Source organism: Diadema antillarum, unplaced genomic scaffold (assembly GCF_040938485.1).
Source record: "Diadema antillarum isolate AM-2024a unplaced genomic scaffold, OU_Dant_1.0 scf00000207, whole genome shotgun sequence".
NCBI lineage: Eukaryota > Metazoa > Echinodermata > Echinoidea > Diadematoida > Diadematidae > Diadema > Diadema antillarum.
In genome coordinates, this window is record NW_027271096.1 from 1,114,027 (window position 1) to 1,126,593 (window position 12,567).

General features: G+C 38.2%; 2 protein-coding genes across 5 annotated transcripts in view; both read left to right on the top strand.

Annotated features, from left to right (window-relative positions):
- The first annotated feature begins 548 nt into the window (after positions 1-548).
- Positions 549-1,922, top strand: LOC139724121 (tRNA methyltransferase 10 homolog C-like). Its single transcript, XM_071635323.1, has one exon. The coding sequence runs from the start codon at positions 549-551 to the stop codon at positions 1,920-1,922; it is 1,374 nt and encodes a 457-aa protein (XP_071491424.1).
- Positions 1,923-9,216: 7,294 nt separating this feature from the next.
- Positions 9,217-12,567, top strand: part of LOC139724108 (protein bicaudal D homolog 2-like) — a 54,217-nt gene continuing 50,866 nt past the window's right edge. For all 4 annotated transcript variants that reach the window (XR_011710412.1, XM_071635309.1, XM_071635310.1 and 1 more), the window contains exon 1: positions 9,217-9,582. Coding sequence is in view for 3 of the 4 variants with exons in the window: in XM_071635309.1 (XP_071491410.1) it covers positions 9,367-9,582 (216 nt within the window). In the remaining variant the exon portion in view is untranslated. The remainder of the gene's footprint in view (positions 9,583-12,567) is intronic.

Genomic DNA, 12,567 nt, shown 5'->3' on the forward strand with positions numbered 1-12,567 from the left:
AGTGTTAGCCATACACTGTACATAAACAGCAATATCCCTGCAGCAAGTAATCAACTCAAAAGAATCACTGCCTGGGTATCATAAACATTAGATGTTATTCCTGAAAAATATGGGATGTTTGAGGTTTGGGTGAAGTGAATAAGTTTTTTGCTTTGTTTCAAGATACCAAACACAGCATGAATTCAATAATTGTTTGAAAAGTGAATTTAAAAGCCAAGACAAGAATAAAGACATCACAGAGAGTCTGATATAAGTGAGAATAATAATTACAATATTTTTTTTTTCAAGAAGAGGGGCGATAAATTTTTATAGCTTACTGTCTCATGGTTACACAGGCTCTCATGGAGTTCATTGAACAGAAGTGGAGGATTGATGGAATGAGCATTTATATCTTTCATAATCAGACTGTAGTCTGAATTACAAGATACAATGAATATGTGCAAATCAATTGATTGTGTGGGTTTTTTTTTTCTTCAAATCACTAACACATTACTCCTCTTTCTCCCACTTTGCATTAGGTGTCTTCACACCAGAGTCATGTGGTCAAGATGTTACGGACAATAGCTATCAGGATTGCAGGACTGCAGACTGCCCAGAGCAGTGGAAAGTTCAAGAATGCAACCAATTTATGTGCAGCAGTGAGTGCTAAGTATGCTGCACACCCACCTAAATTACTTCCCTTTTGCAGGAAGAACAATGTTTCATTCAGTTCAGGTGCATATGATACAGTTCATCGAACATTATCCAGTGCAAGCAGTGAGCAAACTGAAGTAGGTAGCAGAGCTACCAGTACAGATAAGTCCAAGCTAGAAGACGCAAGGAAGGAAGTGGCAGATCTTCTCACTATTGGCTGGCAAGCCCCAGAGAGCATTTCAGACATGGACTTAGAACACTATATGACCCTGACTACAAAATCTGGTAGGAAGAAGTTTCTGCGTTTTCTTGCAAAGAAAGAGATCATCAAAAGAAAAGAAAAAATGATGAAAGAGGAGCGTGCCCGTCAGAAGGCAGAGCAGAGGGCCCTGAAGGTTGATGAGGAATTGGATGAATTTCCAAATCGGTACCTGCTGCGTGTCCATGGAAATGCAATGCTGCAGTTTGACCAGTCCAGATTGGCAGCTGGCATGATGTTTGGCCCAAAGATTGCATTCGACTTCAGCTATGAGGACCTCATGCGGAGACAAGAAGTTTCAAGTCTGGTGCAGCAACTACTACATTCAATGAATGCAAACAAGCATGCCAAAGACCCATTTGCCATTCACTGGGTTGGTCTGACTGAGGAGACCCAATCTCTGAAACGGTTAAGGCATATCCTTGGGGATTCTCTGGAGAATATCATGGTGAATGAAACAGAGAAGGATCTGTTGGAGGTGTTCCCTAAAGACCAGCTCATCTACATGAGTGCAGATTCACCCAACGTTCTCCAGTCATTCGACTCGGACAAGGTTCATGTGATTGGTGCCCTGGTAGACCGCAACATCATCTACACTGGTCAGTCGTTGGCCAGGGCCAAGCGCCATGGCATTGAGCATGCCCGTCTTCCACTGGACAGACACCTGCAGTGGGCAACAGGTGCAAAGAACCTGACCTTGGACCAGATGATTAAGATTCTTTTGGAGCTGAATGCCTCTGGGGACTGGATCAAGGCTCTGCAGCATGTGCCCATCAGGAAGCATGCAGGACTTAGGTCGGGGCCTCACTGGGACGCGGAAGCAGAGAGTCCTCCTAGCCGGAGGAGAACCAGGCAGGACAATATACAGAGGAATCCATCTCATTTTGTGTCCAGTCGTGCCAAAAAGTCCAAGGCACCGGACAGGTCAAAGGTTGGGTCAAAGAAGAAGACTTTTGTAGAGGAGGAAGATGACATTGATAGCACTCTGTTCAGTTCTAGAGCAAAGGGTCACTGGTTTGACAGTGAGTGAGTTAATTGATTGAAGTGCATTGCATTTAATTTTATTCATTTCAGCAAGGTAAAAGATTGCGATCAGCTAAAGAGCTGCTTTTCATCAAGGCTGTGCATACAAATTTACCAACTGTGATTCAAAATATGTATGTGTATGGCAAAATGAAAATAAAGCAGTTCAAAATCATACAGTTCAGTTGATGAATGCCCCTCATGACTGAGTGTCAGTAGTCTATTCCATCATTGTAATTTATGTGGTCATCAAAACAGCTACCTTTTACCATAATACCATATCATGAACCATACAAGGATGCTAATGATCCTGCTATGCCCCAGCCAGAATGTCATCTACTCTCTCACATTGCATCAGCTACAGCTTTGAAATTCATCTTCTGTACTTTTTTTTTTGTCTGATGTGTCCTACATATTTTCTCATCACCTTTGTGTGGGTCTCACATATACAACACTTGTAATTTGAGCATCAGATTCTAATAACCAGTCATGTGTCCGACAAAATTTATGTGTAAACAATTTACCTGTGTACTGTAAAAGTGGAAATTTTTGTGCAAGTAATTTTTTTTTTTCACTTGGTTGGGTAAGATGAATTGTGCATGCTTTTAATTCTTTGGAATGTAACCTAGTGTTAAATACAAATAAAAACTTTGCATATTTTTGCTTTTGAGCTAGTTTTATGTGACATGAAATGAGCAAAATTTCCACTCCACAATAGTGTTCACTTTGTTTGGTACAGACAAAGCAATGTTTATGTTGTTAGGTAATTACCACTTACATAATTCTATAATCATTTTCCCTTGTATAGCTGTATTAATTATAATACTATTCATAGTGCTGTATGGGCACAGAGCCAAATTTTTAAGACATCCATAGATGAAAAATACACTCTCTTTTTTTTTTCTTTTTCTTTTTTTTTTAGAGAGAGAGAAAGACCCTTTGAAATACTTTGTGTTCTTACTACAGTGCACTCCCATAGGTAACAAAGTCCTCGGGACTGGCAATTTTCTTTCATTATATTGAAATTTCATTATAGCCAAACAGTTAAGTGTTTGAAGGTGTACAGATGATAATTTGCGACCTGAATTTTTACTTCATTGTAACAAGAATTTCGTTTAAACATGTTCATGATAACGGGAGTGCATTATATTGTGAGGTTTTGTCATGTTCAAGCAATGACTCAAAGCTTTGACTTGAACTATTTTTAGGAGCCTATAAAGACAGTGTGAGAAGGTGACTGAGATGTTGTGTATGCCATCTCCTGCGTGTGGTACAGTCATCGAATGTGATTGCATAACGAGAAAGTAGATAAATTGCTAATGTAGAACAAGATTGAACATGGCACATTCAGGGTCAATTTCGAAGAAATGCCCACAGATGTTGTGTAGATGTTGTAAACGTAAAGATTTATCGAAGTAATTGCAACAAATGACACATGCATTGCCTAAAACTTCCTGCAACAATATAATTATCTTTAATACCATTGGATAGATTGTCTCTGAATTTGAAGCTCTCAGTTGACATTAAGCAAGGAGAGCTCTTAAATGAGAAGGTATGGAGACACAATGTAAAAGATACGAGTGGCACACCCGTGAACCAGGTACAAGAAGTAATATGGCGTACACAGAGATGCCAGCTGCTACTTGTTTTCAGTACTTGCTCCTGTTTTTGTTTTGTTTTGTTTTTTGCCAAAAATACTGCAAGTGACATGGACAAAACGGTTTTCCCCAAAATTGTAGTACCACACGTATCTATTGCAGGAAAGGTAAAAATGTTTTTCAACCAAAAATATTCCTTTTCAGCCCTCAGAATACTCCAATACTGTCTACCAGATTGGCATCCATTGAAACAAATGATGACAGTGTGGAGCTAAAATATGACCATCAATGTGGAATGTTTAAAGTGTAAAGCAAGCCTGTGTACAAAGTGATTTTGACTAAAGACAAGAGCTAGAGCAATTGAGTGGAACAGTAAAAGTTTATGAAAATCAGAATGTGAAAAAAAAAAGTGAAATGTTTACAGTTTTTCACTAAATACATTTTTTGTAGTATTTTACAAAACGGTGAAAATGAACAAAAACCATATGCAAATTAGATATGGTAATGTCATCTCTTCAAACCTACTTTATTGGTTTGTCAGCTATACAACAGACTGTTAATAAAGTAATTTTGTTTTATGTCCAAGTTTAGCAATGTTTCTTCTGTTTTGTTTTATTCCTCTCCCTTAAAATTAATGTGAACATGGTATGGTGTGTGAGTGTGACCTCAGATCTCTACCAGAATTTGATCCAATCTGCCCAGCTGTTAACCCGTTGAGAACGAGTCCTGAGCATACTTGGGCAAGCGTCTATGGGAAATGCATGTTGTAGCAAAATCAAACCATCCTCAATGAGTTAATTGTTCTGGTTAGAATGTGTGAGTGAAGTATCAGCAAATACTGTACATGTACATTTTCTCTTTGATTAGGTGATTGCAATACCAGAAAATTTAGTATTTTGGCTTTAACTTTTGACCAGTTCTTTCTCACCAGGCAATGCCCAAAATCTAAACTGACATTTCCCATCATGATGTTGCCATAGTACCGAGTTTAATGGATGTTTGTTTGTTTGCTTGTTTCCTTGATTTCTTGGTGAATTTCCTGTACATGAGTGGTGGAGAATGAATGCTGGGTTATGGTTATTGATATCTTCTCAAGATTCATCAGTAACAATACTCATGTTGTAAAGTGTACTCTGTTTGATTGCTTTTGTCAATTTGTCCTCTGTTTCCTCCTCCCATCTTGCTCTCAGAAAATGCACAACAGATCGGCTAGACAACCATACTTGCCAGACATGCTTCCTAAACTGAAACTAGACAACAGTGTTAAGTTAAGACAAGAAACAGTGTAGGAATATAAGACAAAAAGTTGAATTGAAATCAAATAGAGATATTATCAAATGTTACTGTTCGTATATATATTTTTTTACAGAAGAGTGATATTGATCCAATCGGATATACACAATGCATGAGATGAGACCATGATTTCACCAACTTCTAGTAACAACTCTCCAAAGATCTATGTTATTATGTAGTGATGTTCATCTGTAATTATACAACTAAGTCTCCTGTCTAAACAGCTGCCACTGTTTTATCATGTAGGTTTATATAATAATAATTTTGATACAAAGAATGATCACTTACTTTGTTCCCAAGGACACGTAGCAAAGATTTGTGTGCAAGTTAATAATGGGCATAATGGCATCATTACCAGCTCTGATACTAATACCTACATCACATCTACGGCCGTGACTGCTTTCACAGCTTATGTAAGCAACTTTGACATCCCATGACTTATTATATCTTTTTGGGCTTACTCCGTTTGCATTTTATCTACTAGATTAATGCACCTTTATTGAGGAGAGATTTTCCCCTAACAACAGTTCATCCAACACTCTCAGGACCCCGGCAGTGCAGATTTTGTTTCCTTTCATGATTACGCCAACAGAGGGTAGCAAACATTCTTCCAGATAAGGCTTGCAAGATGCTACTCATAGGGGCGTATAGATCAGCGTAGATTTAATACACATTGTGTCAACTCAACAAGAAAGCGAAAAGAAAACAGTGAAGCAAAATGAAATAGACAGGGATCAGAAAGTTTAGATCTCGTGAAAGAATAATCAGTGAGTTTCATAAATAAACAACTTTAATCTATTCTCACAAACTTTCATGGGCCTCCCGAAAAGACCGCAAGGTTGTCCCGAAGAAGTGTGTTTGCAGTAACAAGAAGACTCCTCACATTTCAAAGCCATCTTCTTCCCTCATTCATGCAGTTATTGCTCAACAACAACAACAACAACGACGATGACGACGACGACAACAACAACAACAACAACAACAACAACAACAACAACAACACATGAATAGGGCTTATATACTGCCCAACGTGTGCCTCTCAAAATTTATCTTCAAATCAAACCCGTCGATATAGTCCATCTCGAGGTAACCTGAGGATTTCATCAATGACCTAACAGGGGCCCGTTTTACCTTTTCGGTCAGATTTCAAATACTACTGAATTTTGTCATTACCGTAATTTGTGTGTGATGGTGGGGACGTAGCCCTATATATAGCCCAACAATTCCATGACCCATGAACGATGCTCACTTCTGGACGTGTAAGGCGTGCATCTCTCTACCCGGTGTGCGTGTTTGCGTTTCTAATCACTATAGTAGACCTAATCACCTTCTCTATTTTCGTATTTTCTCGAAGCCGTATATACCTTTAAACGACTCTCCTAAAGGGTGATTGAAAATCTAGACATATCGCAAATTATGTGAAGCAATGTAATTGATGCCTTTACACAACTCCAGGAAACCATAATATTGATCTTTGTTATGACCAAAACAATAGAATATACAATGTACAGTTAAAACGCTCACCATGTGAGTATAGTCGATTGTGTCCATTAAAACGGGGAACTGCAATGAATGTGTTTTCGAAAGACAAGGGAACTGCAACGACTGTTTTTGAAAGACCAACGCTCAAGCGGCCACAAATTTCTAGAAATTGGGTTTGCATGTGTAGAAGTCTTTCTTTGGATCTTCATGAGACCAAAGAGCTTATATCCAGGGGCGGATCCAGGAATTCTGTAAAGGGGGGCGCCTTTCCAATGTAAGGGGGCACACGCCCCCCCCCCCTCATTTTCTTGTTTATTTCTTTTGAAAAAAAGGAACAACTATAAAGGCGGGGGGGGGGGGCGCCCTGTCGACCCGCCTGGATCCACCACTGATATCTTATAATGATATGAAGATCTCCTTTCTTGAAACCAGGAAGGTGAGAAGTATCACTTTCCTGTTGAGACACAACTGTACGTTCAGAGGTGTCAACCTAAAGGGGTAGTTTCTGCTGCCAAAATCTCTCAAGGCTGGATGGGCAATAATAACTTAATGGAGTTCTAAGAGATACTTGCACACCACGAACGCAGCGAAGGAAGAGAGCTATATATGGATCAGCTTGCTTGATAGCAGTCAATAACACTTATCATGAAATATCACTCGGATCATGTCAAGGAAGAGAAGAATTTATTCCTGACTCTTCTTCCTTCATTTACATTGTTATTATTTTTTCAAAATGATTACAAAAATTACATAGAAAGTTTATTCTTTCACACATTTTGATTGTTTCACAAAACGAGACACGATTCAATTTGATGTTTTTGATAGAACAAAATGGCAAAACTAGAATGCTGAAACAAGCAACATTATGCAGTCCAACAATAATTCGAGCTCCCGGCTATAGACCATATGTATATTCTCTATAGCCGTTGACTGCCGATTATTTTTCAGTATATCCAGTTTCTCTCCATGTCCTAGTTATGGTTTTGATAAGTAGAGTAATATCAAACGGACAGATTGGTAGAAAAGTTTCAGTGAAGTTGGACATAAGATGCTTTACTTTTTTATTTTTCATGATACAGAGGTACTTTATTCAATATTTCATATGCCTCAAACTACTTCCTTTCACATGTCATATCTTACCTGATGATATCACAACCTATAACAGGCTGCAACACTAATACTGAAGATGTCTGCTTATCAACTCTATCAAACGTTCATTTTTGTAACGGTAAATAATGATGAAATTCATTTCTGAAGTGAATCCATGTAAAATGCTTGTTTAAATGGAATTGCTTTCATCTGATATGACGTTTGTAAATTGCATATTGGGCGAATATCATAAGAATATTTGTTTTCAAATACTAGTTCATGCATATTAATTTATGATACCCAACAAACAAACTCTTTTTCATACATTATAACTTCATGTTTAAACAAAATATTTACTACTTCTTTTGTTTAAAACTCTTAATGATGCTTTACAATACTCTATACTGATACCTTACATAACATACCGCATCTTATATGGGGAAACTGTGATAATATTGAATTGAAAAGTATTTATAATTTACAAAAGAAGGCTGTAAGAAATTGTATCAATTAAAGCTTTCATCTTTGTAACACACTGATCCCTTATTTCACCATTTAATAGTTTTCAAACTTAGTGATATCAGTTGTGCTTTTCAAACACCATATTTTATGTTTAAGTATATGGAAATTTTTTACCTCTAGCTTTTAATGATTATTTTTTCATATAACAAAAACATCCATTCATATCCCACACATTATATACAATAACATTCCTTTAAATAACCCAAGAATCCTGCGCTGGCTCAATGGCTTTGATGTATGGCTGCTCTTCCCGATCATCTGAAGCAATTCACATCCTTCTTAAAAGTTTTAAAAAGAAATTATTGATGATGTTTGATAAATATGATTCTAAGATGAATGATTATATTCATCTCTACAAAGTATTGAAAAATAACATAGTATTGACAATTATGATTAGCAGAAATGTAAATACAGGCCCTAATGGTATAATTCATATTTTCTGTTAAGTACATGTAAAATCAAGTCAGACCATTTGTGACTACCCCTGCACTTGCACCTCTCCCCCTTTTCTTGTAAATCCTTGAGAAGAGGGGGTTTGGGTTTGTTTTTGCTTTTATTTATTTTGTTTTGTTTGTTTTGTTTTTTGTTTGTTTGTTTGTGGTTTTTTTTTTTTTTTTTAGTCAGTTTGTCACGAGGAAAGCTATAAAGGGCTGTCACTTCAGCATGGAACATGTCTTGGAAAAAATGCAACAATGCACTGTATTTTGTGACTAAATGATTAATTGAATTTGTAAAATTTATAGTTTTCCTAAGAAACTTCTATCTTACTAAAATCTCTGGACTCTGGCTGTTGTATTTTCGTTTCTATCGTTATTATTGTATTCTTGAAACAAAAGTTGCAGAAATGAATTGAAATTGAAGATAAGAAAATAATGAAGTTTGAAAATTTTACATTTGTCTTTATGAAACGGTGATTTAAAACAAGGGATGAATTTAAAATGAAGTTCTTCGTTATAAATTTGCGAGAAGAGACACGCCCATCACGATGGGTGGATTTCTCTTTCAAGAGGGCGTTTGGCATCTACAGTACGTGTACTAGATACACGCACACGCCCTGTATGCTGATCCGTGCGTGCAAATGAATTACAGCTCTCACAATCGCCACTGCACTGTGTACGAGAACTTTGTTGCCCGAGACGTACGTACGCGCATCGCACCGGTGCCCTTTTACTCTGCGTGCGCCAGCCGTATGAATCTCGTACATTTACACAAAACGGAGTAACGGAATACCCGCACTGTACCGCCGCGGCCGTCGGTGTGGAGCTGTATTAGCTGCACCTGTAAACTCCGCCGGTGGATGGTGTTGTGTATAAAGGTATGTAATATGGCGGATATTCTAGGGAACGGAAACTAAAGGCTGTGGAGAGAAAGGAATGTCTCTCTTCGACTATTTGCCAACTTTTGGCGAATTTTCCATCTGATTTGACCACATTCCCTGCTGGAATAGCTGGACTATAACCTGCAAACATGTTGGACTCAGATGATGGTTCAGAAACCATCGAAGAATTACGAGTGGAGGTGAGCCGGTTAAAAGAAGACCTTGCGCTAGCGAGCAAGGAAAAAATTCAAGCGGCGGAATATGGACTGGTCGTCTTGGAAGAGAAGCAGGCTATCAAGCAGCAATATGAAGACTTGGAATTGCTCTACGAGTCATCCAAGCAGGAGCTCGAAATGGCGAAAGAGGTAAATATCCCTTCACCAAAGTAATGATGGATCGATGGATCAATTTGCAGCAACAAACATAATGAATATCAATGTAGAATTTACAGTAAATTACAGATCATAAATCAGTCCGGGAACCCTGCTCATGAGGGGGTTTGCTCATGATCCCTCCTTAGTTATGAGCACCTCCCCCGTGGTTATGAGGCCCTCGGGACGAGATGCTCATGAGGCCCCCTGTCCCTTCACTTCTCATTCCATCTCACATCTGATAGTCTATATAACTTATCGCAAGTCTGCATGTAACTATACACAGCCCACCCAGTGGCAGTCGCTGTAAGTAGCGCGCACAGCGTACTAACAGCGTCTGGGACTCTGGTCGGGCTAGTCCGCGTGGTGATTTTTCGTTACACATTCATGTCCACTGTCCATGATGAAAAGAAGACAAAATTCTGTCTGCGCTTTAGACAAAAAATTGAGTTTTTATCAACCAACGTGCAGCGACCCACCGAAACGCAAGTGCCAGCGGGTTCACTCAACGCAGGGCTGCCGCACCATTGGCCTGATCCAACTTAAAATCTTTGGTGCTTTTTTCTGCGGCTCTCTCTCCACGCATGAATCGGTCACGTACAACTAAAGTGTGACATAATTTTACAGTAGACTCCCATTATAATATGAAGTCCTCGGGACCGACATTTTCTTTTGTTATATCAAAATTTCGTTATAACCGAACAAATAAACAATAAGAATACATAGAGTGGATAATGTTACAGCCTGAATTTTTACTTCGTTGTGACGGGAACTTTGTTATAACCGTGTTCACTGAATGGGAGTGCAATGTACAAATATTTGTAAAGAGAAAAATAAAAGCAGAGCTAACCTGATTTTGTGCATACATATTCCAAATTACTATTCCACACTGATAGAGTAGGTGGGTACTTGAATTTGTCAGCAAACTAATCACTTTGTAGGTACATCATATGACTGAGTTCATTTTCTTTGTGAATTCCATTGTCCACCAGCCTTTGGGCACCTTTCTTGCAAGTGTCCCGCAGCATTCAGCACAGAGAGCGTGCAAGCCATGCATTAATAATATGCTCTCTACAGAAATCTCCTGTGCGTGCACAAGCTCACTCTGAAAATCCTACAGCTTACATGGCTTGCGCGCTACCTGTGCTGACTGGCACTTGCATAAAAGCGCCCAAAGGCTGGTAGACAGATCGATTTTTAGTGGCCCTGGGCCACTGCCAATGTCAAGCCCTACCTGTCCATTTGTACAGTAGTTGTACAGGTACAAATGTGCAAGTGTATCCACAAGTTCTAGAAATCTACACTCCATGCTACAGAGTTGTACTAACGTCTCTTATTCTTTCTTGTGTTTTGTTGAATATTCCTTGGCCAAATGAATTCAGTTGATATTCTGCATGGCCTGCAAGTATTTAGGACATGAACTCACTATGTAAAGTTAAAAAACTGTAGAGTCTCTTTAAAGGTTTTGTTGGAAGAAAGAATCTGAATTTTCACCATTCCCAGCTCTTGTTTCAATAGGAGTGTCCTATTTTTCTTGATAATTCTACTGCACACTACTATGGGAACTGCTCTTTCTTTCCTACTTTTGAGCCAAATCATCCCTATTTTTCATTCTGAAAGGTTGGGAGGTCTGTATAAATACAAATGATGGAATTTAGTAGATAATCCCACAGGGTACCTCCAGCTAATCATCCACAATCTCATGCCTGTAATGTCTTGTGGATTGTTTCTTTCATTTCCAGATTTACTCTGGTAATAGTTCAATCTTTATAAAGTGTGTTTAAGCATTGCAAGATTAACAATGCAGCAAATGTGATAAGAAAACAACCTGGTACTAGACTTTGCTTCATATACAATATAACACATTTGTGTTGATTACATGTACAACTTTATTTGTACATAAAGCAAATTAGTTATGAGCACTTTGAATTGTACCGACCTTCCAAGTACCTTGGTGTGCACATTTGGTACAGCAGGCAAACCAACTCAACTTTGGAATGCAAATTGCTTCAGTGGTTGCTTTGAGTTGGTTCTGATCCAAGAGAAAAGTGAAGTACACCCTTTGTAATTCCCTCAGCTCCATGCTCTGCTTTCACACTGTAGTGGTTGTGAAATCTCCATCCAGGGAATTGTGGTCTAGACAGCCCATTCCAAATTTAGAAAGAAATATGTGTATGATAGTCGACCATAGCAGTATATTGGCTTATGGGTGTATTGCAGATCTACATGTATGTGGATCATGGAAACCATGCACATAATGTGTAGATCTGTAAGAAACAACAAATTTACAAATGTACTGATACTAAAAACTTACAGGCTGCCTAAGTACGAATCTGCTGTTTGCATTTTTTTTTTGTAGTCTTATGGGTACAGCTGCTGGGTCAACAATAGTAACCATTATCAATTTGTGCTGATCATTTTTTGTTTTTAACTCTAATTGTAATGATTGTATATAAATTTCCATGTGTGTGACTGTGACATACTGTTAGCTTCGTCATGATTATCTTGCATTGTGCTGTTCTTACCATTTCACTTTATTGACACATTGTGTTGTCAAAGGCAGTGATTTTCAAGAGAAAAAAAAGTTATTTTTTATACACAATGGGCCCATCTGACACTCTCTGTCTTTAATGCCATATAATCCAATATTTGACAGTACTTTAAAGATGGAGTGTTGTTAAAAACTAGACACCAGGAGTAGGACATACAATGTACAGATTGTATTTGTTTTACATCGTGTAATTAGTGTTTCAAATGTGTTGTATAGAGAACTCTTTATGCTGAGCAACCCAGGCAAAGACAGAGGCTCCTTCTTGCATTCAGTACATGTACTCATTACAATCTAATTTAAACATTTGTAATTCAAACTAATCATCAAATGCTACAATTGCAGCTGTTTTTTACTGTGGAATGTGTAATACTTTGTAGCTCTGCAGCAATGCCATGCCCTACCCATGGATTAGTAGAAGGGAAAACATT

Coding starts and splice junctions, on each gene's coding strand:
- LOC139724121 (XM_071635323.1), top strand. CDS start 549: ATGTTACGGACAATAGCTATCAGGATTGCAGGACTGCAGACTGCCCAG.